The sequence below is a fragment of the Acomys minous genome, assembly GCF_964271855.1.
Source record: "Acomys minous genome assembly, chromosome: 12".
NCBI classification, from domain to species: Eukaryota; Metazoa; Chordata; class Mammalia; order Rodentia; family Muridae; genus Acomys; species Acomys minous.
In genome coordinates, this window is record NC_140493.1 from 76231347 (window position 1) to 76254898 (window position 23552).

At 51.0% G+C, this 23552-nt stretch overlaps 1 protein-coding gene across 1 annotated transcript; it reads right to left on the bottom strand.

The window, feature by feature from the left end:
* Positions 1 to 35: 35 nt before the first annotated feature.
* MMP28 (matrix metallopeptidase 28) lies at positions 36 to 22821 on the bottom strand. The gene is made up of 9 exons (XM_084750526.1): positions 22744 to 22821; positions 21728 to 21986; positions 10180 to 10259; positions 9908 to 10086; positions 5272 to 5496; positions 2472 to 2717; positions 1882 to 2031; positions 1511 to 1678; positions 36 to 646 (listed from the first exon to the last, which is right to left on the bottom strand). The coding sequence occupies exons 1-9, from the start codon at positions 22767 to 22769 to the stop codon at positions 252 to 254; spliced, it is 1728 nt and encodes a 575-aa protein (XP_084606652.1). The 5' UTR covers positions 22770 to 22821; the 3' UTR covers positions 36 to 251.
* Positions 22822 to 23552: the final 731 nt, after the last annotated feature.

Here is a 23552-nt window from a genome sequence, read left to right on the forward strand (position 1 = left end):
CAAACCACACCCACCCACCCACACACCACCACCACCGCTAGAAGTGAGAAGGAAAGAGGTCCTTGAGGGAAAAGGCTACAGGAACCCCATTTTTGCTTCTCCTTCCACTCCGGGGGAACAAATGCAGAGCGATTTCCTGCTGGAGCCCAAGCTGCAGGGAGGTTCCGGTGAGGTTCAGGGGTTTCCTAGACAGGCCCCGCCCCTCAGGCGGGGGGGGGGGCAAGTAGGGTTCATTCGGTGGTAGGAAGCCTTCAGAAGAGGGAACCTCCGGAGTTGGCATTCCAACAACCCATCCAGGGCAGCTCGGTGGCCCAACGGCCGGAGCTGGTCACACGAAGTTTGGCTTGATCCAGGTGCCAGTAGTGGTCGTCTCTGAAGAAGATGATAGAGCCATCAGGCCTTGGCAGGGCGCCGCTGACCTCCTCGGGGACCCCGGCCCAGTCCCGCAGGCTGCGAGGGTAGTAGGGCTCCACTTGTACCCCTCCGGGAGCCAGCACGTAGTAGCGGGAGCCCTTGAAGAGGACAAGGCGACGCAGAGGCGGGAAGAAGAGAGCTGCGTCCGGGTGTCGGGGCAGACCTCCTGCCCGGCAGAGCTGTGCGAACCTCCACACAGACTTCGAGCCCTGGAACCTCCAACATCGACTCCCTGTGGGGCATTGAGAGAGTCAGAGTGAGCTGGAGGCTCTCACTCTTTGGCCGTCTACCTCATCTCTGTCTCCCCGGGGCCCCTACTATTTCTTGTTGGAGCCAGGCAAAGTGTGGCTCACTGAGAACCAGGAGTACACGGTAGAAGGGGACCCTGTTATGGTCTAGACTTCCAGCAGATGTCAGCAGAGAGCAGATGACGCCAGGCGAACCCGTCTATTCCAGGCTGGGGAAGGTAGGAATGTATTGAGGGTGGGCGTGGGAGGTGGAGGTAAGGTCTCCCGCGTGGGTGTGGAATGGAAGATTGAGAAGGCTTGAATTTCTCTTCACCCCTCGACTACTAATAATTTCTCGAGGGAAAAGGTGTTTGTTTCGTCCACTGCTGTGTCCCCCGTCCCTCCCTCCCCTCCCCCTGTTCCTAGGACACAAGGTTGAAGGAATGGACGCTGCTCAGATCAGTATTACTACATGTCCAGTCCCGTGCTGTCCACCTTTCCGCCGTTGTCTTGTATCTGGCTTCCTCATCACACCTGAGTATTACTCTCCCTATCCAAGGAACGCAAATTCCCAAAGCTAACTAAGTGGCCTGCCAACCTCACATGGCCAGGACGCCAGAGCAGACCTTGCTAGACTTTCGGCTGACCTGGGGAATGAAGAGACGCCCACCTCCCAGGCCCCTTTCTACACAGGACACCCTGGACACCTCCTGCTCCCAAGCCCATCTCTAAAAGAAGTCTTTCCTGGACTACAGGGTCAGCTTGAGGTAGCAAGTACAATAGGGACTCAGTGTTTGGGATCTTCCCCTCTTTTCACCTCATGCAGGACACCCCCCCCCCCAAGTCTCAGCTGGTTCAGGCCCCGGTACCTTTGAAGAAGTAGAAGTCCCCATCTTCCAGGGACACTGCAGCAGCCTCAATATTGGGGGGCAAACCAGGCCACCTTTTCTGGAGTGGACTGGGCTCCGAAACATTTCCATCAGCTGCCACTTGCCAGAAGTGGCTCCCTTTGAAGATGTACAGTCGCCATTGCCCATCTGTCCGGAGACAAGAGATGTGAGAAAAGGCTACAGGCCTCCTGCTCATAAGAGGGTGTGTGTATGTGTGTGGGGAGGGCTGATCTAGACCCGGTTTCCCAGGCAACAAGTTTAAGGTGGCGTGCACACCTTGTAATACAGCTGTGAGGCCCCTGGAGATGTGGAAGGAAGAAAGACACCAGCCATGGCTGCCACCATCTTACCTACAGTGACAGCATCAAAGGAAGAGTGGCAGTACTTAGGAACTCCGGTTTCCAGGCCTCTGCGCTGGGAGTTGTGGGGGTCCCAGGCCTCAAAGTCAGTGAAGAGTTTTCCGGGGAGTTGGGTGGCTATTGAGCGTCCCAGAGGCTTCCCTTTAGATCCAAGAGAGAGGACATGGGTAAGAGTACAGGGAAGACTCAAGGCCCGCCCTTATGCTCTGCCAACAACAACGACCTGGGTAAAGGAAAGAGTAGGGCCATGCGCAGTCCTGGTTGTTGGTTTTATCTAAGAGAGAGCATTGTCCTAGAAATTTCCTCTCCCACTCAAAGACTCAGGGAAAGCGTAACCTACTGAGACAACATGAGAGCGGTAGGCCAAACAAAGGGTTTTGAGCTAAGGGCAAATGTTTGCACTTATGAATTGCTTGGAACTGATGGAGAGGTTGGGGGGGGGGGTGCGGAACGGAGCCCACGCATGTTTAGATTTCAAGGGAGTCTTAGGGGCTTTAGGATAGGGAAGGATTCGAGAAAGAAAGTGATGGGAGAAGTCCCAGGGGTCTAGGGTAGAGCCAGCAGAGGGCTAAGGGCCTCACCATACAGGCTCTGCACCGCCAGCACGTCGTCCCAGCTGAGCAGGGCGTCGCGGCCCAGCTTCTTGTAGTAGGGCGCCATAAGCGCGCGCGGCGCGGGCGAGTGCGGGAGGCCGAGCGTATGGCCGATCTCATGCGCCAGCACCACGAACAGGTTGCGCCCACGGCGGCGACTCAGGGACCAGCGCTCATCTTGGTCGAAATGTGCTTCGCCCCGGCGGGGCAGGAAGGCGTGCGCCAGGGCGCCCCCTGTGAGCGACACAGAGGGTCGGGCGAGCCCGGAACCCGGGGTTCCCTCCCGCAGGCACGGCTCTCACACGTGGGGTTGGGGTTGGGGTTGGGGTTGGGGTGGGGTGTGGTTGTCATCTACTAAGTTTCCTCTCTGTAGAATCTGATGTAGGAGTGCGGGGAGGCGAGCAGATAACTAAGCAGTGGACTCTTAGGAGGAAGTACACCCTTAGGCGCCAAGCTGTCTGGGCTCCAATACTAGATTTACTAGCTGTATGATGTTGGGCAGACAGCTTCACTTCCGTTAAGCTTCCTGATCTGAACATGGGTATGGTGATAAAGAGCTTCTTCCTCATAGGAGTTAGCGTGTGTGACACTTGGTCCTGAGAACAGTGCCTAGTTTAGGAACTATTAATATCGGGTACCCCTAGAAGAGGGATAGTAAGGCTTTCTGCTGCTTCCCGACTTGGGTGCTTGGTGTGTTATGTTCAGGAGTCTGCAAACTTAACTATGTGCTTCTAAAAAACAAAACAACAAAACAAAACAAAAGTGCTTCTATGTGTATGTACATTTTCTTTTTCTTTTTCTTTTTTTCTTTCTCTTTTGTTTTTCTAGACAAGGTTTCTCTGTGTAATAGCCCTAGTTGTTCTGGAACTCTCTTTGTAGACCAGGCTGGCCTCGAACTCACAAAGATCCGCCTGCATCTGCCTTCCCAGTGCTGGGATTAAAGGTGTGAGTCATAACACGCATTAAAAAAAAAAAGTTTTTCTTGGTTTTTGGCTGGGCATGGTGGCTCATGCCTCAAACCCCAGCACTCAAGAGGTAGAGGCAGAGGGATCTTTGCCAGTCTCAGGCTAGTGTGATCTACAAAGGAAGTTCAAGGCTGGCGGGGTTGCATAGTGAGGCTCTGTTTTGATTGTTTAAGTGTGTGCATGTGTACTGTGCCATATAGAGATCAGAGGACAGCTTGAGGGATTCAAGTCTCATCTTCTGCCATGTCTGCAGGCAGCATGAACAAGCACTTTCAACCCACTGAGCCAGCGCACCACCACGACACTTTATTCCAACAGGGTCTTATTATGCTGGCCTGGAACGAACGAACGAACGAACGAACTAACTAACTAACTAACTAACTAACTAACTCTCTCTCTCTCTCTCTCTCTCTCTCTCTCTCTGTGTGTGTGTGTGTGTGTGTGTGAGTGTATGTATGTATGTATGTATGTATGTATGTATGTATGTTGCAGGTGTGTCACCTGTGCAGGCCAGAGGTTGATGCTGGGATGTCTTTTCTCAGTCACTTTTCTCACTTACATCTTTTTTTTCTTTTTTAATCTTTTGAAACAGTATAATGCCGGTGGGCAGTAGCATTTGGGAGGCAGAGGCAGACGGAGCTCTGTGAGTTCGAGGCCAGCCTGGTCTACAGAGCTGTTACGTGAAGAAACCCTCTCTTGAACAAGAAGGAAAAAAGAAAGAGAAAAAAGAAAAGAAAAGAAAAGAAAGAAAGAGTGTAGCTCTGGCCAGCCTCCAACTCATAGAGATCTGCTTGCTTCCACCTCCCGAGTGCAGGAGTTAAAGATGTGGGTCACTATGCCCTGTTAAATTAATGTATTATGGGGCTGGAGAGATGGCTCAGTGGTTAAGAGTGCCGCCTGCTCTTCCAGAGGTCCTGAGTTCAATTCCCAGCAACCACATGGTGGTTCACAACCATCTGTAATGTGATCTGATGCCCTCTTCTGGCCTACAGGTATACATGCAGGCAGAACATGTACACATAATAATAAATAAATAAATCTTTTAAAAAATTAATGTATTATGTGTGTATTTTGTTTGCATGTATATCTTGCATGCACCATGTATGCCTGGAGGGTGTTGAATCCCTGAACTGGAGTTCCAGACAATAGTGAGCCACCATGGATGGTGAGAACCAAATTTAGGTTCTTTAGAAGGGCTCTACCATTATTATTATTATTATTATTATTATTATTATTATTATTATTATTATTAATTTTGAGACAGGGTCTCTGGCTCAACCTGAAAGGTTTGCTGGCCAGTGCTAAGTGGCATGGACAAATGACTTACACTGCAGAGGAAGCCTACAAGCTGGGGACAAATGGAACCAGCTGTGGCTACGGTCTATGAAGCACTTCTGTGAATGCCAGGCTAAAGGCCTCTTGTGCTGGTTGTGTAGGGACAGAGGAGAAAGGGGCTGGTGGGGGCATCAGGAGATCTATCTATAAGAGTCTATCCTGGAGAACAACAGGAGCGCAGGCCTGTCTAGAAACAGAAGTAGACAGCATCTTAGAATGCTGTCCAAGAATCCAGCATACCCTAGCGTTAGCGAAGTGCTTTCCACACCAAACCTTGTCTGCCCGTCTGGCCTCTCAGCTGTGTGGGGCACTGTGGGCAGGGTATGTTCTCACTTTGTGGATGGGGAGACAGAACCTGGCTTGGCTGTGGTTTCAAGGAGAATACAGACTCCACTGCCACCCTCAGGCTGCCTCTCATAGTCAGGAGCCCCCCCCACCCCCACCCCCCGCGCGCCAGCTGTGTGGAAAGAGGCTTTATGGCAGAGCACCTGGGCCATCGAAGGCATTGGCCAGGCCGTCGTTGTGATCTCCTTGAAAGAAGGTGAGGCGGATGTCAGCAGGGCCTGTGGCTGGGGCCTCCCAGAACTCCAGCGCTGACACGTTGCTCCACAACTGGAAGGCAGCTCGCACGGCCCCTCGGACAGCTGGCTCGGGTAGGTGCTCAGGCCAGTTCACCAGGTGGTAGGAAAGGTGCTGCCTGTACCATTTGTTCCCTGTCACCCAGAAAGGCCATGTGAGTCATACCTGATGCTGAGGCTGGTCCCCACAGGCCCAGTAGGATGGGTTGGCCCTGCCCCAGGGACACCCTTTATCTGATGGGGAACACTCAGCCCTTGCTTTGAGCAGCCCTCCCATTTGATAGGAGGGAAGATACGTCCCCATTGAAGGGAGCTGTCACCTGTCACCCTAGGCAGCCTATCCCTCCCCTGGAGAGCCTCCAATTTAGTGGCCTGGGAGGCACCATCTGAGGTTCGAGATGTGGCTTCTGCCCAGAAAAGACGCCCTTTGAGGATCAGTCTGAACCCCTGGTCTCTGGGCTTACTCTTTCCCACAGTCTAGGCTGAGCCTGAGAAAGCTACATGCCTCCTGCTGACAATCACCCCGGGGCCCATCCTCAGTGCCCTGGGAGGGACAGGCAGTGGAGGCCACTAAGGTCACAGCTGTGCCTGTCCCAGGTGCTGGCCCCATCCTCACAGTGTCCTGCCACCCCCCAGAGACTCTCTCCTGTACTTGCCAGAACCTGGGGCCTGCAGCTGGCCAAAACCCAAAAAAACTCATATAGTTGAGGTCTTTTCCTGCCCTCTTGACCTCGTCCCCCGCTTCCTTGGGGGACTCGAGAGAGCTCCGAGTTGAAGACACATAAGAACAAAGGGTGTGTTTTGTCACAGGCCCAAAAAAAATTTTCCATCTCTTCTTTCTTAAATTGCTTTCCCTTTGCCCCAAACCTCAGTTCCTCCCTGAGCGCTGGGACTCTGGCCTCTGCTATAGCCTCAGGTCACTCATAACACTGGACTCGTCTGAAGTTTGCTGGACAAGCCAGGGGGCAGAGTAGCCAGAAAGTCTGGCTTCCGGGTTTGTCAGGGACGGCCCCTGAGCCCTGTAGCCCAGAGACTGAAACCCCCAATGAAATCCCTCGTAGCTTGCAGGCAAGAGTCTCCAGGCCCAGACTTTGACGACCTGACTGGTGGGGGTGGGGTGGGGGGGTGGGGGGGGCGGCGGGGGGGGAGGTGCCTGCCCACAGCTGCAGAGTGAGAGAGGAGTTGGGCCTGACCCCTGGCCCAGTGCTCCTCTAGTACCGCATGTATTTCTCTCAGCAGAGACACCAGGCCTACAAATCTGCTTAAACATCACTTGGTCCCCATCAAAGCTTAGCAAGGGCTGAGATTTCCCCAGATGGAAGGGAGGTACACTTTCCACCCATAGAAGTGGGGGTGGGGTGTGTGCCCCACTCCATTCAAGGCAATGCATCTCTTTGGGCTTGTTTGGCCTGGCAGCCACCCAACCACTGCCTCTCAGCCAGTGACCAGCCCTTAGGGAGAGAAGAGAGAATTATTTTGAGGGAGGGAGGGAGGGAGGGAGGGGGAAGGGAGGGAGGCGGGCAAGGTCCTGCAAGGCTGGGGGTCCAGAGGTCCGCCCAGGCCAGTTCATTCTTTACCAAGAACACTCTGCTGCTTGCGGTGAGTTTACACAGGGCACAGGCCAGTGTGCACTGGGCTCTCCTACATCCTGTTGTGACTGACTTTCAGTCTCTTCCCTCGAGTTGCTAGTTAACCCTCTAGCAAATGGTATAAGGTGGCTCCATCTGCAGTTATGGCCTGTCACCCCACCTCCACTACTCAGGACAGGAAAGAGGGACGGTGGTATTGGAGGAGGGGGTGCTGTCCTTGGGAGGCACCAGGAAGGAACAGCCTGGGGGTGGGTAGGGGCAGCGCTAGCCTGATCCCACGTCCTCCTCTACCTTGCCCATGCCCCCAAGAAAGCTCGCTGTTTCAGGCCCTATCCTCAAGTCCTACCTGGGCAAGGTTGCGTTTCTTGATAATCCCAACCCCTCAGCATGTGTTACTGCTTGCTATGCCCTCTCTCCAGGGTCCCAGAGAGAAGAGGGAAGGGAAGGAGCTAAGGAGGGCTAGGGACAGCAAAGCCAGACGGTTGGAGAAGTGGGGTCCTGATCCCCCAACAGGTAACACGAGTATAGGTTGAAGTTGTAGTCCGGCACGTGTAAGCTCACAGGAACCGGTGGGACCTCCCCAAGCCTCAGTTTCCCTCTCCATACAGTGGGGTTGGTAAGGCTTTACCTATTGGAACAGCATCGTGAAACCGCCTGGAATGTGGTGGGGGCTTAGAAAATGTCCATTTGCTTTGATTTCTATCTCAAACTCAGATGCCCCACTCCACTCTCCAACCTACCAATGTTATGAAGGAACGGGGAGGTGGGGGGGGGCACAGTTAGAAATGAGCCCTGCAGGCACAGAGAGAGTAGGTACTTGGCCTGAGGTTGGCAAATGCATGACATATAAATCCAGGATACCCAGTAAAATTTAATACAAAATGTAAATACAATTACTGTTCATCTGAAATTCAAGTTTAACTAGGCATCCTGCACGTCTCTGGCAATTCCGTACTCCAGACTGCTAGCTACGAATGCATTCAGTTAGATCCTACCTTGCGGGCAGGAGAAGATGAGATGCAGCCAGAAAGAAGTAGCCCCACAGCTCAGGCGCCAGGGTTTCTGGGCTTGCCCACTTCTCACAGCATCCCCACAGGCCATCTTGCACCTGGTACTCCTGGATGGCTGTCTTTTGCAGTAAGAAGGTCTGACCCTTGTTCGAGGGGCGTGGGGGAGCATGAGGGAACAGAACCCAGAGCCATAACTTGGTCACAACGGCTGATAACTGAACCCAGTGCTTCGGGACTCCAGTGTCCTCTCTGCTCTGGCCTGTCATGAGCTTGTGGCTCCCTTTTCCTTCTCCAAACTTCTATCCTATTGCCCAGGAACACAATGGGATGCACAGCATGCTGACACCAAGGACATGGTGACCCCAGAGCCAGGACCCCCGAGTTGCGTGGGTGAACAGAGTCATTCGGAAGAGGGTTGTGGGGTGGATGGACGACGTGTAGATGCAGCAGCAGTGGACGAGCACACGTGTGAAATGGCCACCCTGCAGCTGCCCACCATCTCCTTGTACGTTAGTGCAGACAAGAAAAAAAAATTCTGTGTACAGTGAGCTTGGTCAGTGAAAACAGCACAGTTAAAAGCGACCACGGTCCAAAATGCACATGGTAAAATTAACTATACTTGAAAACTTGACAGAAAAAAAAAAAAGCAAAAAACAAAAAACAAAAAAACCCTCATCTTGTGAACAACCTTGAAAGCTGCAAAAATTTGACCAAAGAAAAACTGACTTAGGGGGCTGGAGAGATGGCTCAGAGGTTAAGAGCACTGACTGCTCTTCCGGAGGTCCTGAGTTCAATTCCCAGCAACCACATGGTGGCTCACAACTATCTATAATGTGATCTGATGCATACTGTATACATAATAAATAAATCTTTAAAAAAAAAAAAAAGAAAAACTGACTTAGTCGAAGCAATCACGATACTAAAATTCCACACAGTAAAACTTATTATTTGTGGAAAATTGACAGAAGAATCAAATCTTCAGAAACCTTAGCTGGGTGGTGTTTGATCCTGGTGTATTTGATTGGGGGAGCAGGGTAGGAAGAAGAGGAGAAGGAAAAAAGAGGAGGAGAGGATGAGGAGGGAGAAGAGGGAGGCAAGGAGGAAGGACAGGAGAGGACTTCGACGTAGGTTAATAGCATCACTCATGACTCGGGGTTCAAATCCCAGCACTGGAAAGAAAGGATCCGGAAGGGAGAGCAGCGGAGGGAAGGAGAAGACAAGGCAATTTCCCAACAGGAGGAACTGTACAGGGCACAGTGCGCTGTGAGGAAATGCTCAAGGCAGGCGGAGCCCCTGAGACAGACAGCAGGTTAGCGGCTGCCAGGGCTGGCAGCAGAGCACAATGGGGAGTTAACTGCTAATGGGCATGGGGCTTTTAAAGAGGATAATAAGAACATTCCGGAAGGAGGGATTAGCTTGTGGTAATGGCTGGACAATTCTACAAGTGTACTAAACCCCACTGAATTGGATAATTTAAACGGGTAAACTGCATGGTATGTGAATTCCATATAAATAAAACTTAAAAAAAAAAACAAAACCCAAACCCCACTATAAACAAAATAAAACTCATCAACAGATCACGTCTTGGTTGAATAAGTGTTATGAAAAAGGATAGATTCTCATGAGAATAGCTTCAATAAAACATAAGCAAAAACTACTGACAACAGTTTAACTGCCCTGGGTAGAAAATTGATCAGAGGATTAAGTGAGCTTGGATGAGGTTTAACCTGGAGAGTAGAAGTACAACGAAAACTCATCAGTGCAGATATAATTTAGAGTTAAATATCTATATTCATGCTTATGATCCTTGAGTCAGAAGAGCCACCCTTCTCTGGCCTGGGAAGAGAGGCTTCTCCCGGAGTCCAGGCCCAGCTCAACCACTCTTTCAGCCATGGGTTCTTCTGAACACCAGGGAATCCCAGCCTAGTTGGATTTCAGTGCACTCACCTGGCTTCGCAAAGCGTTTCCTGCGCCTCATTTTGGCCCCGTGTCTAGCACTGATCCTCTCTGTCCAAGCTGCATAACCGTCAGCATCTGCAACCCCACAGCGAGGACGCGTCATCTGGCGCAGTGTGGCCTGGTCCAGCACGCCACTGACGGGCAGCTGGGACACCCGCTGGAACTCTCTGCCGCCGGAAGGAATTGAGAGAGAGGATTACAGAGGGAGGGCCTGGGGCAGGGGCTTGTATTTTGCACCCCTCCGTGTCCCTCCAGCATACCTGATGGCAGTCCTGAACCGGGTGGAGGTTGCAGCTTCAGAGCCCTGTTCACTGAGGTATCCGTACTTCTCCAGGAATGCCTGGGGGGCGGGGGGGGGGGGAGAGGACCATCCACTCTTCTCATCGTGCAGCATGCTTGTCCCCTCCCTTGTCCCCTCCCTTGTACAAGGGTCTGAGGCACATCCATCTAGATGAGTTTCCTGTCCCATATGTAAACCATAACAGAAAAAGTCCTGGGATTGAAGTTGGAAGGCCGACTAGCTGAGGGTCCCACGCAGGCAAGCTCTTCAGGATACCTGAACATCCGCTTTTGCTTTCGTAAGATCTCCTGGCATTGTCAGGAAGCAAACAGGGGATGCCGGGCAGGGATGGGCTCTGCAGGTGGCCTGGGCTGGCTTTGAATTCAAGCTCTCAACTGACTTCTATAAGCTACATGTTTCTCAGCTACAGAGCAGTTGTTATTTAGAATTTACTAAAAAAAAAAATTTACCCTTAGCCGGGCCGAGGTGGCACACTTCTTTAATCCCAGCCTTCGGGAGGCAGAGGCAGGTGAATCTCTGTCAATTTGGGGCCACAACGCCCAGCAAGAAAAAGTTCTTTTCTTTTCTTTTTTAAAAATGTATTTGCATCCGAGCCTGCTGGCACATGCCTTTAATCCCAGCACTCGGGAGGCAGAGGCAGGCAGAACACCACCATGCCCAGCCTTCTATTTACCTGATATAAAAATACAGCTTTCTAGAGAAGTATATTTTGAATTAGAAATCTGCAGCTTCTCCTTTGAGAGCCTCTGGGGAAATGAGTTCAATCAGATAATGTGTCATGGTCCCCCAGCCTTTTTATTGCCTGCGTGCCCTCACATACATGGAGGATGGTCTCCCAGTGACCAAATTCTTGGGACCAGTTGAGAGAAGAGGGTGTCTCTTTACCTCACTTATTGCCAGCTCTAACCTTTGGGGGGGGCAGCTTGTGTATTCAGTTTCCTGTTTGCCCAGAGCATTGATAAAGCCCCATAAACCACACCTTGGATACGGGGCACGGGGAGTCTCTTCTCTTCTCCCTCTCTCGTTTTCTTCATTTATCCCAGGCTTGCCTTGAACTCCCGATGTAGGCAAGGATGACCTTGACTAAAGATAAATGACCTCAAGTTCCTGCCTTTATCTCTCGGGGTGCTGGGATTACAGACACGGACCACTGTGGCTGATCTGTCTGGTGCTGAGGATTGAATACTGGTCAAGCTAGGCAAGCATCCTACCAACCGAGCATCTGCCAGGCAAGCATCCTCCCAACTGAGCATCTGCCAGGCAAGCATCCTCCCAACCGAGCATCTGCCAGGCAAGCATCCTCCCAACTGAGCATCTGCCAGGCAAGCATCTTCCCATCCGAGCATCATCCCCAAGCCCTTCTGCTGCTAGACTCCAACTTACAACGTCTGAGACAGGGTCTCACCATGTAAGTCTAGCCGACCTGGAGCGAACTATGTAGACCAGGCTGGCCTCGAACTCACACAGGTCTCGCTGTCTCTGCCTCCTGGAACTAAAGGAGGTTGCCACCAAGGCCGGCCCCAGTGTCCTCTCTGTCGGCTTATCTACACAGAAGTGCATTTCTGTTTTCCCTGCTCTCTTACCCTCACCTTTCTTTGCCATATTTACTAACTCAAGGTAATTCTAGTCCTAGCTGCTGCCTCAAGTCAAACGCACAACCGGGAGAGAGGCCCGAGTCTCAAAGAACTGGCCACTGGCAAGCTTTCTCTTCGTGGATTTCACTCACATCCGTTTTGCATTTTCTAAGTCAGTGCACCCCTGTGACCCCAGCACTTGCAAGGGAAGCCTCAGATACATAGCAAGTTTGAGGCCAACATGGGCAATATGAGACCCTGTTCCCCCAAAACAAAGTAGGGGCTGGAGAGTATGTAATGTTCTTGCAGAGGACCCAGGTTCTGTTCCCAGTGCCCACATGGTGGTCCACGGACACCTACAACTCCAGTTCCAGGGGACCTGAGGCCCTCTTCTGACCTCTGTGGGCACCTGCATGTGGTGCAACCCTTTAGTCCCAGCACTCAGGAGGCAGAGGCAGGCAGATCTTTGTGAGTTCGAGGCCAGTCTGGTCTACAGATTGAGTTCCAGGATAGCCAGGGCCACACAGAGAAACCCTGTCTCAAAAAACCAAAATAAAACCGGGAAGTGGTAGTGCACGCGTTTAATCCCAGCACTCGGGAGGCAGAGGCAGGTGGATCGCTTTGAGTTTGAGGCCAGCCTGGTCTATAAAGGGAGTCCAGGACAGCCAAGGCCACACAGAGAAACCCTGTCCCAAAAAAACAAAAAAGAAAAAGAAAAACCAAACCAAACCAACCAAATAAATAAATAAACAAAACCCTCACCCTCCTAGGTGACAGGACATATTGTTTCTTTACACATCAGTCTTTTCCCCTCACTTGAAAATAATATGAACTTCACAGGATCCTCAGAAGGGCTATAGGCAATAGGCACAGTGGTGCATCCCTGTGGTCCCAGTACTCAGGAGGATGAGGCCAGAGGGTCTATTGCTCAAGACCAGCTTGGGATAGTGGGTTCAAGGCCACCCTGAGCTACACTGTAAGACATTGTTTCAGAAATAAATAATAAGTAAAGCACACTGTAAGTGCCCAGCAAGCACTGATTTCATTGGTTCACCTTAGCAGGGAAAATTAACCACGGGCTTTGGGAACACAGCCCACCTGGACCTCTGTGCTCTGCGCAGGGGCTGCTGCCTGGCACTTGCCTCACTTCTGTCAGGTTCAGGTTATCGTCCTTACCCTTTCCCCACGCCTTTCCCTTGGTGAGGCTGGAAAAGAAGCATTTACAAGGAAGCCCGTTGCTGGGCCAGTGACTTTCAAGAGACTAGGGCACAGGTCAGTAGGGCTGGCACTCCCCACACACAAACAAACCTGTCCAGACTTTATCAGGGAGTTGGCTGAGATTCTGGGGCAGGGAGGGGGGAGGAGGGGAAACTGTGTGGGGGGTGGGGTGGGCCCTGTTTCCTGGCTGGGCTCTGTTGCTTGGTACTCTGGCAACAAGTTGGGGGCAGAGGCAGGTTCAGAGGTCATCAGAGGGGAAGTCTGGCCTCTACAATAGCTTAGCAGAGCTGAATTCCCAGTAAGGAGAAAGAACACACGCCCAGGACACCAGCCAAGCTGAGGCACCAAGAATGAGAAAAAGGCACTTTAAGAATTTGACATTTTATATTTCCATAACAGCACTCAAATATTACAATGGGGACCATCTAGAATTATGGACTTTCATGCTTATGCATACTAATGCACATGTAGACATTTAAAAAGGCATACAGGAAGGGGCCCCTTGCTACTGTTAGTTCTGGGCAGTAGAGAAGAGAGGTGGCAATGGGTTAGACTTCTGCCCCTGGAACCTTCTCTGCTATTTTTTCTGTGCTCCTGTCTCTGCCAAGATGACAGAAATGCCCGACCTTACATGGGAGAAAGAACATCAGCGGGTTTTGTGGGTAACTGCGTGTCAGTGAGGAGCAGAGAAACCTCACAGGACCTAGCCTGGTGGCTGAGCACCAGGCTCCATCTTCGTCCACCACTTGCCACTTTGAGGTTGGAATCTCTCCTACTGGCATCCATTTTCTGAGGCTGGGCTTGTGCAGCTTCGGGGGGGGGGGGGGACTCTTAGCTCCATTCAGGGTCATCCCTGTCCCCCTTCCCTGAAGGTGGTGCCAAGCAGCTCTTCCCTACCTTGGAGTTCAAGCAAGTGTCTGTCTCTCTTCCCTGCCTCTGCCTAGCCAGGGAGCCCAAGGCTAGGTTTGAAGGGAGAGGAAGCTGAGGCCTAGCCCTGTGGGTGATTCATCCTGCTTTGGCCTAACAACGTGTGCCAGCGTGCCTGCTGGCCCATCTTGAGTAAGGATGGTGCAGCTCTCCCGGGGAGTCATCTCTGAAAGTCCTGGGAGTGACTGTGGTGCCTGGGTAAAAGGAGTATGCCTGCACGATCAGCCACCTGGGTGGGACTGCCACTCCAGAAGATCTCCAACATGGGTCCTGACTTGTCACGAGAGGGTGTGTTAAGTCTAGCTCAGCCTGCATGCTGCCTGAGGGAAGGGGAAATTCTGGCCATTTCTGAGCACCGTAATGAGGTGGAGTCCAGAACTGGGCCACTGGACTGAGAGTCAGGCACTGCCGCTGTGTCCTCGGCCTGTTCTCTGGGCCTCTGGTTTCTCGTCTATAAATCGAGGGACTGGATTACAGCCCTAGATAGATCCCAGTCCTAGCTGTCATTGTAGATAAATGACCTGTGTGTATACTCTGAGAGAACTGTCCGACCACCCTCTACCCCGGTGGACATCGGGTGGAAGACCACAGCGCCCCCAACATTCGAGAGGCTGCTGTGTTGAAAGCTTCAGGGAAGTCATCCCACTCAGAACGTTATTTTAACCTCTGAAGTCACAGGAATTTATTGCCAGAAGGGACCTTTGCCAGGTGACTCTAGTGATTAGCCTTTTAAATAGTCTCTGCATCAATTTTAGAAGCAAGAATAAAGCAAAGATGCTGGTGAGACTGCTTGGTGGGACCTCCACAGGTGCCTAGTGTCCCACAGTGGCATAAGCACGCATGCATGCACGCACACACATACACACACACACATGCACACGCACACACATGTGTGCACACACGTTTAAAAATTGCAAAGTGACAAACTCATGCAGAAACCATGTTGTTTTACCCATGCCATCTCTCTTCCTTTTTCTTCTTCTTGTTGTTTTTTTGGTTTTTCGAGACAGGGTTTCTCTGTGCAGCCTTGGCTGTACTAGAGTCACTTTGTAGATCAGGCTAGCCTCGAACTCACAGCAATCCAGCAATCCACCTGCCTTTGCCTCCCGAGTGCTGGGATTAAAGGCGTGCGCCACCACATCTGGCCATTTTCCTCCTTTTCTTCTCTTGTCCATTTCCTTCCTTTCTTCTGTCTCTCCTTTTCCCCTTACCTTTTTCTTTCATTTTTTGTTTGGGGGTGGTGATGGTGTTTTTGAGGTTCTGAGTGTCCTGGATCTTTTAGCAATCTTCCTGCCTGTCTCCTGAGTGCTGGGACCGCAGATATGCGCCACCACACTGGGTTTCATGATGTATTCTATTTCATGGTTTCTGTCTCCACAGGCGAACTGTGGGCTCAACTTATCCCCCAAGCATACCTTTAACTATTAGCTGAGTTAGGATGTAAGGGACAGTGGCCGGTGTCCTGCCTTGACCCGCCCTCTCTGTAAAGAGGGTCTATGGTGCACGAGCAGTCCTTCAAATCTGTGGAACTTTCTAGATGTTATGCCTTCTTTGAACCTTACAAGCCGCCCTATAGGAAGATAGCCAAGGCAGGTGAACTTGTTCCCATGTTAAAGGACAGTGGGGAGCGCAGCATCATGTTGAAGTGTCCCCGGGAGGGGCAGAACCAGTAATGGAATCCAGGCCCCTCCCTACCCACCCCCACCCCTGCACCGAGAACTAGCCCAGGGGTTCTGTTGGCATGGGCATTAGTGATTCTGCAGCTTTTATGTGGATGTGGGGGTGGGGGTGGGGCAAGCCGCTCTCCCAACCTGGACCTGGGGACAGTGTCTCTCAGCTACACAGGTGAAGCTGGGGTTTTCTGCTGCGGGGCATCAGGGACATGGCAGAGAGGAGAAGCTGCTTGTGTGGTGGACTCCAGGTGGACTTCAGATGGAGCCTTGGAAGCCCAGGACGATCTTTCTCTTCACAGCACAGGTTCCAAAGAGAATGACCGTGTTCCTTCAAAATGGCCAACTTCTGCTTCCAGAATGTTTTCCTTCCCTGGCTTCCCAGGGAAGACCTTGTGGTGGATTCAGGCCAGCTCTTCTCCTGTGGGCTGGACCCAGGCTTTTCCCTCCCATCTGTCTGACCCCTCTCCTCTTTGATCCAGACCTGCCATTCACAAGCCTAGATTAACACCTGAAGTATTCTTTCTTTTTGTTCTTAGGCAAGATGGAGATCATTGACTTGCTAATCTCTATCAGGATTCCATCTTTATCTAATGCAGTTACCTTTTGTGTGGACAAAAAAAGGTACCCTAGGCAGGCTTGCAGGGCCAAAAATAAGGTGCCAGATAATGCCTGAGCCGTGACTAAGTTTAAGGAGAAACACAACAGACTCTCCTCATTGGTATCCTGCTTCCATTACACGGCTCTTTCTAGATGTCTTTGTGTTGATATCAACGCAGTTTGAGAAGTGCGTTCCCGCTGGCACGCGGTCCTCGGTGACCTGGGATTTTTGGACTTCCATTTACCCTCTGCTCATGAGTCACTACGCTGAGCTCCTGGGAATGGCTTCCACGCCCAGGCTTCTTGTTTCTGACTCACAAAAAGCCAAATGAATGAATGGCTCTGGGCTATGAGAACGAGACACGACATCTTGGCCTTGATACTCCACAGAAGCCTGAGAGAGTCTCGGGAGACATAAACAGTCAACGCCGGGGGGTTGCGGTGCAGATATGGGCAGGTCACAGAGTGGAGGGCGGGTCCTGGAGCCACTTAGTAGTCTGGTTCCAAACAAAAAGAGCCAAACAAAGCTAAGGGGGGCGGGGGCGTAGATAGATAGCCTGGGACCTTTTGTCGCCCAACATAGGACAGAACCTGGCTGGGAATGGGGGCCAGGGCGGTGATGTCATTCATTAACCCCATCTTGCTGCTCAGCGCTGGGGGCTCTTCCTACTTAGCAGTCTTGTGGGTCGCTCTGGTTTTCGTAAGCGGGCAACAATGAACTTTTTCATAACGCTTTGAATGCGGTAAATCTCCTCCCGGGCAGAACCCACTCTGGAAAGGCCTCAGCTTCAGCACTCTGAGTGCGCGCAGTGAAACAGACCCAGGCAGGCTGGATACAGCGACAGACGTGACAATTTAAGAACACAGACACATCCAGATGGAGGTGACCTACAAACCCAGCTCTGGGGAGGCAAAAGCTGGAGGCCAGCCTGGGCTACAAAGCAAGACCCTGTTGCAACAAAAACAAAACTCCAAGCTAAGCAAAAACTATAGACACAGATATGGCCACACAGGCAGAGAGAGAGAGAGAGATGCACAGCCAACCACACAGACACAGACAAACACTAAAGCCAAACAACACTCTAACTGGAGAGAATCTTAGATGTCATTCAAATTTTACTGAAGCCCAGAGAATTGAAGGAATTAGCTCTGACGATCCCACAGATTATTTATCTATCCTTTCTTTCCTTCTACACCTCTGTCCTTCTCCCGGCTTCCCTGAACTGTAAGTCTAGATCACTGATCTATGGCTATCTTGGTAAATAATTCACATGCACCTGAAGAGAATGTGTTCTGGGCGGCATTTTCCCATCGCTATCAATTAGGTGAACGCACTTGACACTGCTGCTCAAGTCTTCAACATCCTTAACAATTTCTTTGTCTTTTTTATCTACTATTTGTGTGTGTGTGTGTGGGGGGGTGGTAGGGAGGAGAGGGTGATGCAGTGGTGTGTGTTTGTGCATGTGCACATGTGCCACAGCATGCGTGTGTGGAGGTCAGAGAAAGTCATTTCCTTCCACTGGGGGGTTTTGGGGGTTGAACTGAGGTAGTCAGGCTCTCAGGCTTGCTCAGCAAGTACCTTTACCTACTGAGCCATCTCAACACCAGGCCATGGTATATAAATATCTACGGTGGAGATCAAACCCAGGACCTCACATATGCTGGGCAAGGACTTTATCACTGCTTAAACCCCTCCCTCTAGGAGTTTGTTTGTTTGTTTTCCAGACAGGGTTTCTCTGTGTAGCCTTGGCTGTCCTGGACTTGCTTTGTAGACCAGGCTGGCCTTGAACTCACAGTGATCTGCCTGCCTCTGCCTCCCCCAAGTATTGGAATTACAAGTGTGCACCACTGTGCCCAGCTCCCCAGGTGTTTTTATTTTACTTTGTGAGAATTACTTTTAGGGTCTCTTATAGCCTTGGCAGTTTTTAAGTATTTATTCCTCTCTCTGTGTTTCTGTGTCTGTCTCTCTCTGTCTTTCTGTCTCTCTGTGTCTCTGTGTGTGTATGTGTGTGTGTAACAGTCCTGGCTGTCCTGGAATTCCTTTGCGGACCAGGCTGGCCTGAAACTCTCAGATATCTGCCTGCGTGCTGGGATTACAGGTGTGTGCCGCCGGCCGCTTGTTCTGCTCTTTACTGGGTTAGAGACATTCAGACTCCCCAATTCTCCATAAAATACCACATTTTGGGCAGGGAATCCTGGTTTATACCTGTAATCTCAGCCTCGGGGCATACTAAGGCAGAAGGGTCACCACAGGGCTGAAGCACGGCTGAGCTCCATTGTGAATCTGAAGGCAGCCTGGGGCTACAGAGTGGGAGCAAAACAGAAATTAAAAAGCCCTCAACTCCCCCCTCCAGAAGAAAAAAATTCCACCACATTTTATATGATTTCATTTATACAGAACATGCAAATCTGTAGAGGCTGATCTTCGCAAGGCTTGGTTTTGTTCTGGGCATGTGTGGGTGGGCTGCACACATGACTTCCTTAACCTGTCTCAGGACATCCTTAACCATATTCAGTGAACTTACAGCTACTCTTACGCCAATATTACACTCCCCAGTTTCCGCTTGACACGTCCTATGTCTGCTTCACAGCAGACACTTCCAATTCATGATCTATCAGTGCATCAGTGCATACCAGCTTAATTTCATTTTCCTGTCCTACGCCCTCATTTCTTATGCTATTGTCAAACATCTTGCTTGTGTTACAGAGCCCGTGGTACTGAATTCTTTTCTTTCTTTCTTTCTTTCTTCTTTTTTTTTTCCTTTTTAATTTTCTTGGCTTTTGGGAAACAGGGTTTCTCTGTGTAGCCTTGACTATCCTGGACTTGCTTTGAAGACCAGGCTGGTCTCAAACTCACAGCAATCTGCCTGCCTCTGCCTCCCTGAGTGCTGGGATTTAAGGTGTGCCACCACTGCCCAACTTTTTTTTCCCCTCCAGTCAGTTGTCTTTTAAGGAAATCCCAGCGAGCGACAAATCATCCTAGGTCCATCCATTTCTAAGCTTTGGTCTACTAGATCACCTTCAACACTAGAGAAAGCCATGGAATCACCATAGGGGGAGTTGAACTCTTGTTCATTTTGTTCTGACCAGACCTCTAACATCTTCCAGACCTGCTCAGTTTCCAGGATTTTGTGTTCTGTTCCCAGTCATATAACAGTTATCCTCTGGTAAGTCCCATCTGGTCTCAACTTGTACATGCCAGGAAAGTGCTTAGGCCAAGGTCTGCAGTGAACCCCCACACAGACTTACAACACCCCCTTGAGCCTAGTTCCCTTCCCGGGATACACTGCTCGGATCATCGGATCGTCGTAGTAGAAGCAGCTCTCAGCTCTGAGTCTGCCACCTCAGCTCAGGCCGGCTCTGTGCTCTGTTTTCAGTCCACTTCCCTACAGTGCAGCCGGAGAACTGTGTCCAAGCCAAGAACTGGGGAGGTGGTGGCCTTACCCCTCAGTGACCCAGTGCTCTGGTTGAGAGCCAGCGTGCATGAGAGAACAGCCCCCAGCCATTTTGGGGTGGGAGCAGCTTTCCTGGTGTGCCTTATCTGAAATTTTGGTCTGAAGTATCTGTAAACTGAAGCTTTATTTCACCAAACCTTAGAGGGCAGGGTTTTCTTTTCTTTTCTTTTCTTTTTTTCTTTGCCTTTATTTTGCTTGCTTGCTTTGGTTTGGTTTTGATTTTTTTGATACAGGGTTGAATGCATCCCAGGCTGACCTAAAATTCACCGTGTAGCCAAGAATGACCTTGAACTTCTGATCCTCCTGTTAACACCTCCCAAATGCTAGGGTTACAGGTGTGTGCCTGATTTCTTCAAGACATAATTTGCCACAGCCACAGTCACGGCAACACTGTCAGGAGCTGCAGCAGCCCTCTGCTGCCTCTTGGCCAGTGCTGAAAAGAATTGCTTGACATGGTTTGTTCTGTGTTACTGTTGTTGGAGAGCCAGACTCCTGGCCCGGAGCTCCAAATCTGAATCTGAAGCTCAGAGTTCTAAGATAATGATACAGATAATTCTAACATTAACAACATCGAGAACAACTTCTTTGTATAGACTGCTTTCTATGTACTAGGTACCAGGCCGAGTGTTGAAGATATGTAATTTCAATGAACTCATATCAACAAACAGGCAGTCTGAGTGCCAACTGAAGTGCCAACTTACCCTGGTGTCTATGCAGGCCTGGAAGCCCTTGTATACAATGGACATTTTAACAGTGGACAGAAACACAGACATACACACACACACACACACACACACACACACACACACACACACACCTGCCATCTTTCATAGATACACAGAAGTACACACCCACTACACATTTCCAGAGCGTTTAAAACTTTTTTATGCCCCAAGTTTAAAATCCCCTTCCCCCAATTTATGTTTAAACAGATCGAAAGGGACTTGATGTGCTAGGTATTAAGTTTCCCAAGCATACCCCAAGATGAAATTCTCTCCATCTGGGGCCACCACAGGCATGGGCGGCAGTGATCCTGTCTCTGTTCCTCTGCCAGGGATTGCCTAGGGGGAGGCGGGGTGGGGACTCTTAGCTAGACTTGGCTTTGTAGGCAGAAGCCTTCTCCTGGGACCTTATTAACTCTGCACTTGATGCTGTAAGAGTAAATCCGGAGAGACAAGCAAATCCTTCTATGTCAAAGTGGAGAGCGCCTCCTCTAGCAAAGGGAAGGGCTGAATGAATTGGAGCGAGGGTTGGTTGTCCCGTTAAGACAAAGACATTTCCAGATATCCCCGAGCAGTGATGGGCGCTAGCAAAGATGGAAGGAAGCAGCGTTAGGGGAGCAAGTCGTCGCACACGGAAGCTGGACTCAAATGTTGAATGCCTATTTCCACCATTTCTTACGATAGTGGAGACCGAGGTCCTGTTCTTGAGAGGAGAAAAGAAGAGAGATGCTTGCTTCTTGGTGTGTGGTGCGGTGTGTACGTGTGAAATTGTTGTTAGTACGATTACAAAGTGGAACATATCGACCCCCACTCGACCTCACAAAGGTTCCACTGTGCTACCCGAGCCAAGCAGAATTGAGGGAAAAAAGTGAAATGAGAAATCTTTTGAGGTTTACCTCTGCCTCGGCTCCTTCTCTCACTTTCGGTCCTAAAGCACCATTTAAAGCTCCCTAATACGCGGCTCTGCAGACTCTCCCCGTCTGACAAGGCTTGTTTTCACTAGGCAGGAAAGCACAAGCCGGGAGGCCACGGTTGCTCTGGCCAGTCAATAGGACCCTCTGCACTGCACCCAAGTTGTCGGGACATTCGATGGGCGGGCGTCTTCTCTCCCTAGCTTAGCGGAGGAGGTGGGGTTCTTTCCGGCTCTACCCTGCTTATCTGCCCCATCTGGTCGCTATCTCTTGACCCAGCTATGCGGGATTGCAGGCCTGACTGGCCCCAAAAGCTCTGGCACAGGGCGGAATCCTGTCCCATCTCTTTGTGTGTAAGTTGTCAGGGCGAGGGGACGCCCGGAGGGGGACCTTGAGTGGTGTCCCCCTCTCCGCCAGGCACTCCCCGTACCTCTGCCTCCTGGCGCAGCTCCGGGTGTCCCCGCCGAGAGGGATGCGCGTCCCGGCAACTCCACAGCAGCAGCGGCAAGGCGCGCACCAGCAGGCTCACGCTAGCCACCATCTCAGCGAGCTGCGGGGCGCTGGTGGTCAGCTGCGCCCGACTCCCGCGGATGCCAGCTTGTCGCGGTCGGAGTGCGGACCCACCAGGTCCCAGGGCTCTCCAGCGTCTGGCTCCGACGTCGTCCGAGGTCGTCTCGCACCGGTTACGCCTGCCCACGGGTCGTCGTCCCGAGTACCCAGGGGCGGAGAGGGGTAGGAGTGCCGGGCGCCGCCCCACCCACCAGCCGGGCCGCCAGCCCAAGCCTCTTCCGCCAGCGGTGCAGCCTCTCCCCTGTGCCCTCTGCCACTCTCTCCTTGGTCCCGGTCTCTCCAGGAAGGGCATGGGACTGCTAGAGTAGGACTCCTAGTCTTTCCGTTTTCTAACACTTTATTAAAGAGGGGTCCTGGCCTACAAGAGGCTTGCGGTTTCATTCAGGTTCGAGCTAAGGCACCTGACTACGGAAGAAGCCAGGGGTGGGGTCAGGGAGCCGGGGGCTTGAGTTTGAGATGGGCTCCTTTGGAAATGCCCTGAGTTACCACCCCAGCCGCCAGCAGGCTGTGTGGTCTTGGCCTACTCACCTTTTCAGGACCTCATATCATGGGGAAATAGGGATAAGAATATATAGGTTTGGGGGTTTGGGGTAAGATTCAATGAGCTATTAATGCCTGTTCATAAGTAGGCACGGTGCCTGATATCATGAAGAATACAAACGGCAGGACGTGGTGGTGCCACCTTTGGCAAAGGATCATCTTCTTCTAGTGTCGCTTCCCAGCAGAAGGAGAGTACATGGCATTTAGTTGCCAGAATAGCGTGCACACGAAGGGCATACAACGCAAAAGACTCTATATAGCCTCTAGGTGTATAAGAACAAATGGGAGGGAAGATTCAGCCTTTGCTGCTCACATGCTGAGCAAAAGTGAGCTCACCTGTGTCTACCTTTGAGCGTGAGCATAGGCTGCTGTCTCTCTCAATCCACTCATCTGTACGATGCAAATGGAACCAGGACACTGGGACGCCCAGGACACTGGGACGCCGTCCTCCTAGGATTAGATGAGGGTTGTAAAAATAATCTGGAGTCTATTAAATGCTAAACAAAAGCAACGCAGTGTTTTCACCCTGGGGCTCAGGGCCTCACTACCCTCAAAGTTTTGTGCTGTTAGAAAAGGACATTACTAGGGTAGAAGAATTGGAAAAAAGTTCTTTGAATACACATCTCCATTCTTACAAACAGGCATTCCCCGGGGAGAGGCACCATTAATTGGAAACAGCCCTCACTTTCTCTAGCAATCCAATGAAAAGGGGGAACTCATCTCTTGGGGGGGGAATCAATTAGAAACAAGCACTCCAGGCTGGAGAGATGGCTCAGAGGTTAAGAGCACTGCCTGCTCTTCCAAAGGTCTTGAGTTCAATTCCCAGCAACCACATGGTAACTCATAACCATTTATAATGAGATCTGGTGCCTTCTTCTGGCATGCAGGTGTACATGCAGGCAGAGCACTGTATACATAATAAATAAATCTTTAAAGTAGGGGGCTGGAGAGGTAGCTCAGTGGTTAAGAGGACTGACTGCTCTTCCAGAGGTCCTCAGTTTAACTCCCGGCAACCACATGGTGGTTCACAACCATCTATAATGTGATGTAATGCACACTGTATACATAATAAACGAACGATCTTTTTTTTTTTTTACAAAAACTTAAAGAAAAAGAAAAGAAAGAAAGAAGCAATGGCTGAGGCT

What these genes read in the sequence shown, in the direction of transcription:
- MMP28 (XM_084750526.1), bottom strand. Translation starts at nt 22,769, where the DNA reads ATGCTCACGCTCAAAGGTAGACACAG. An exon ending in ACGCTCAAAGGTAGACACAG is followed by an intron (nt 21,987 to 22,743) that starts GTGAGCTCACTT and finishes ACCCGTGGGCAG; the next exon opens with GCGTAACCGGTGCGAGACGA. An exon ending in CAATGCCTTCGATGGCCCAG is followed by an intron (nt 2,718 to 5,271) that starts GTGCTCTGCCAT and finishes TGTCGCTCACAG; the next exon opens with GGGGCGCCCTGGCGCACGCC.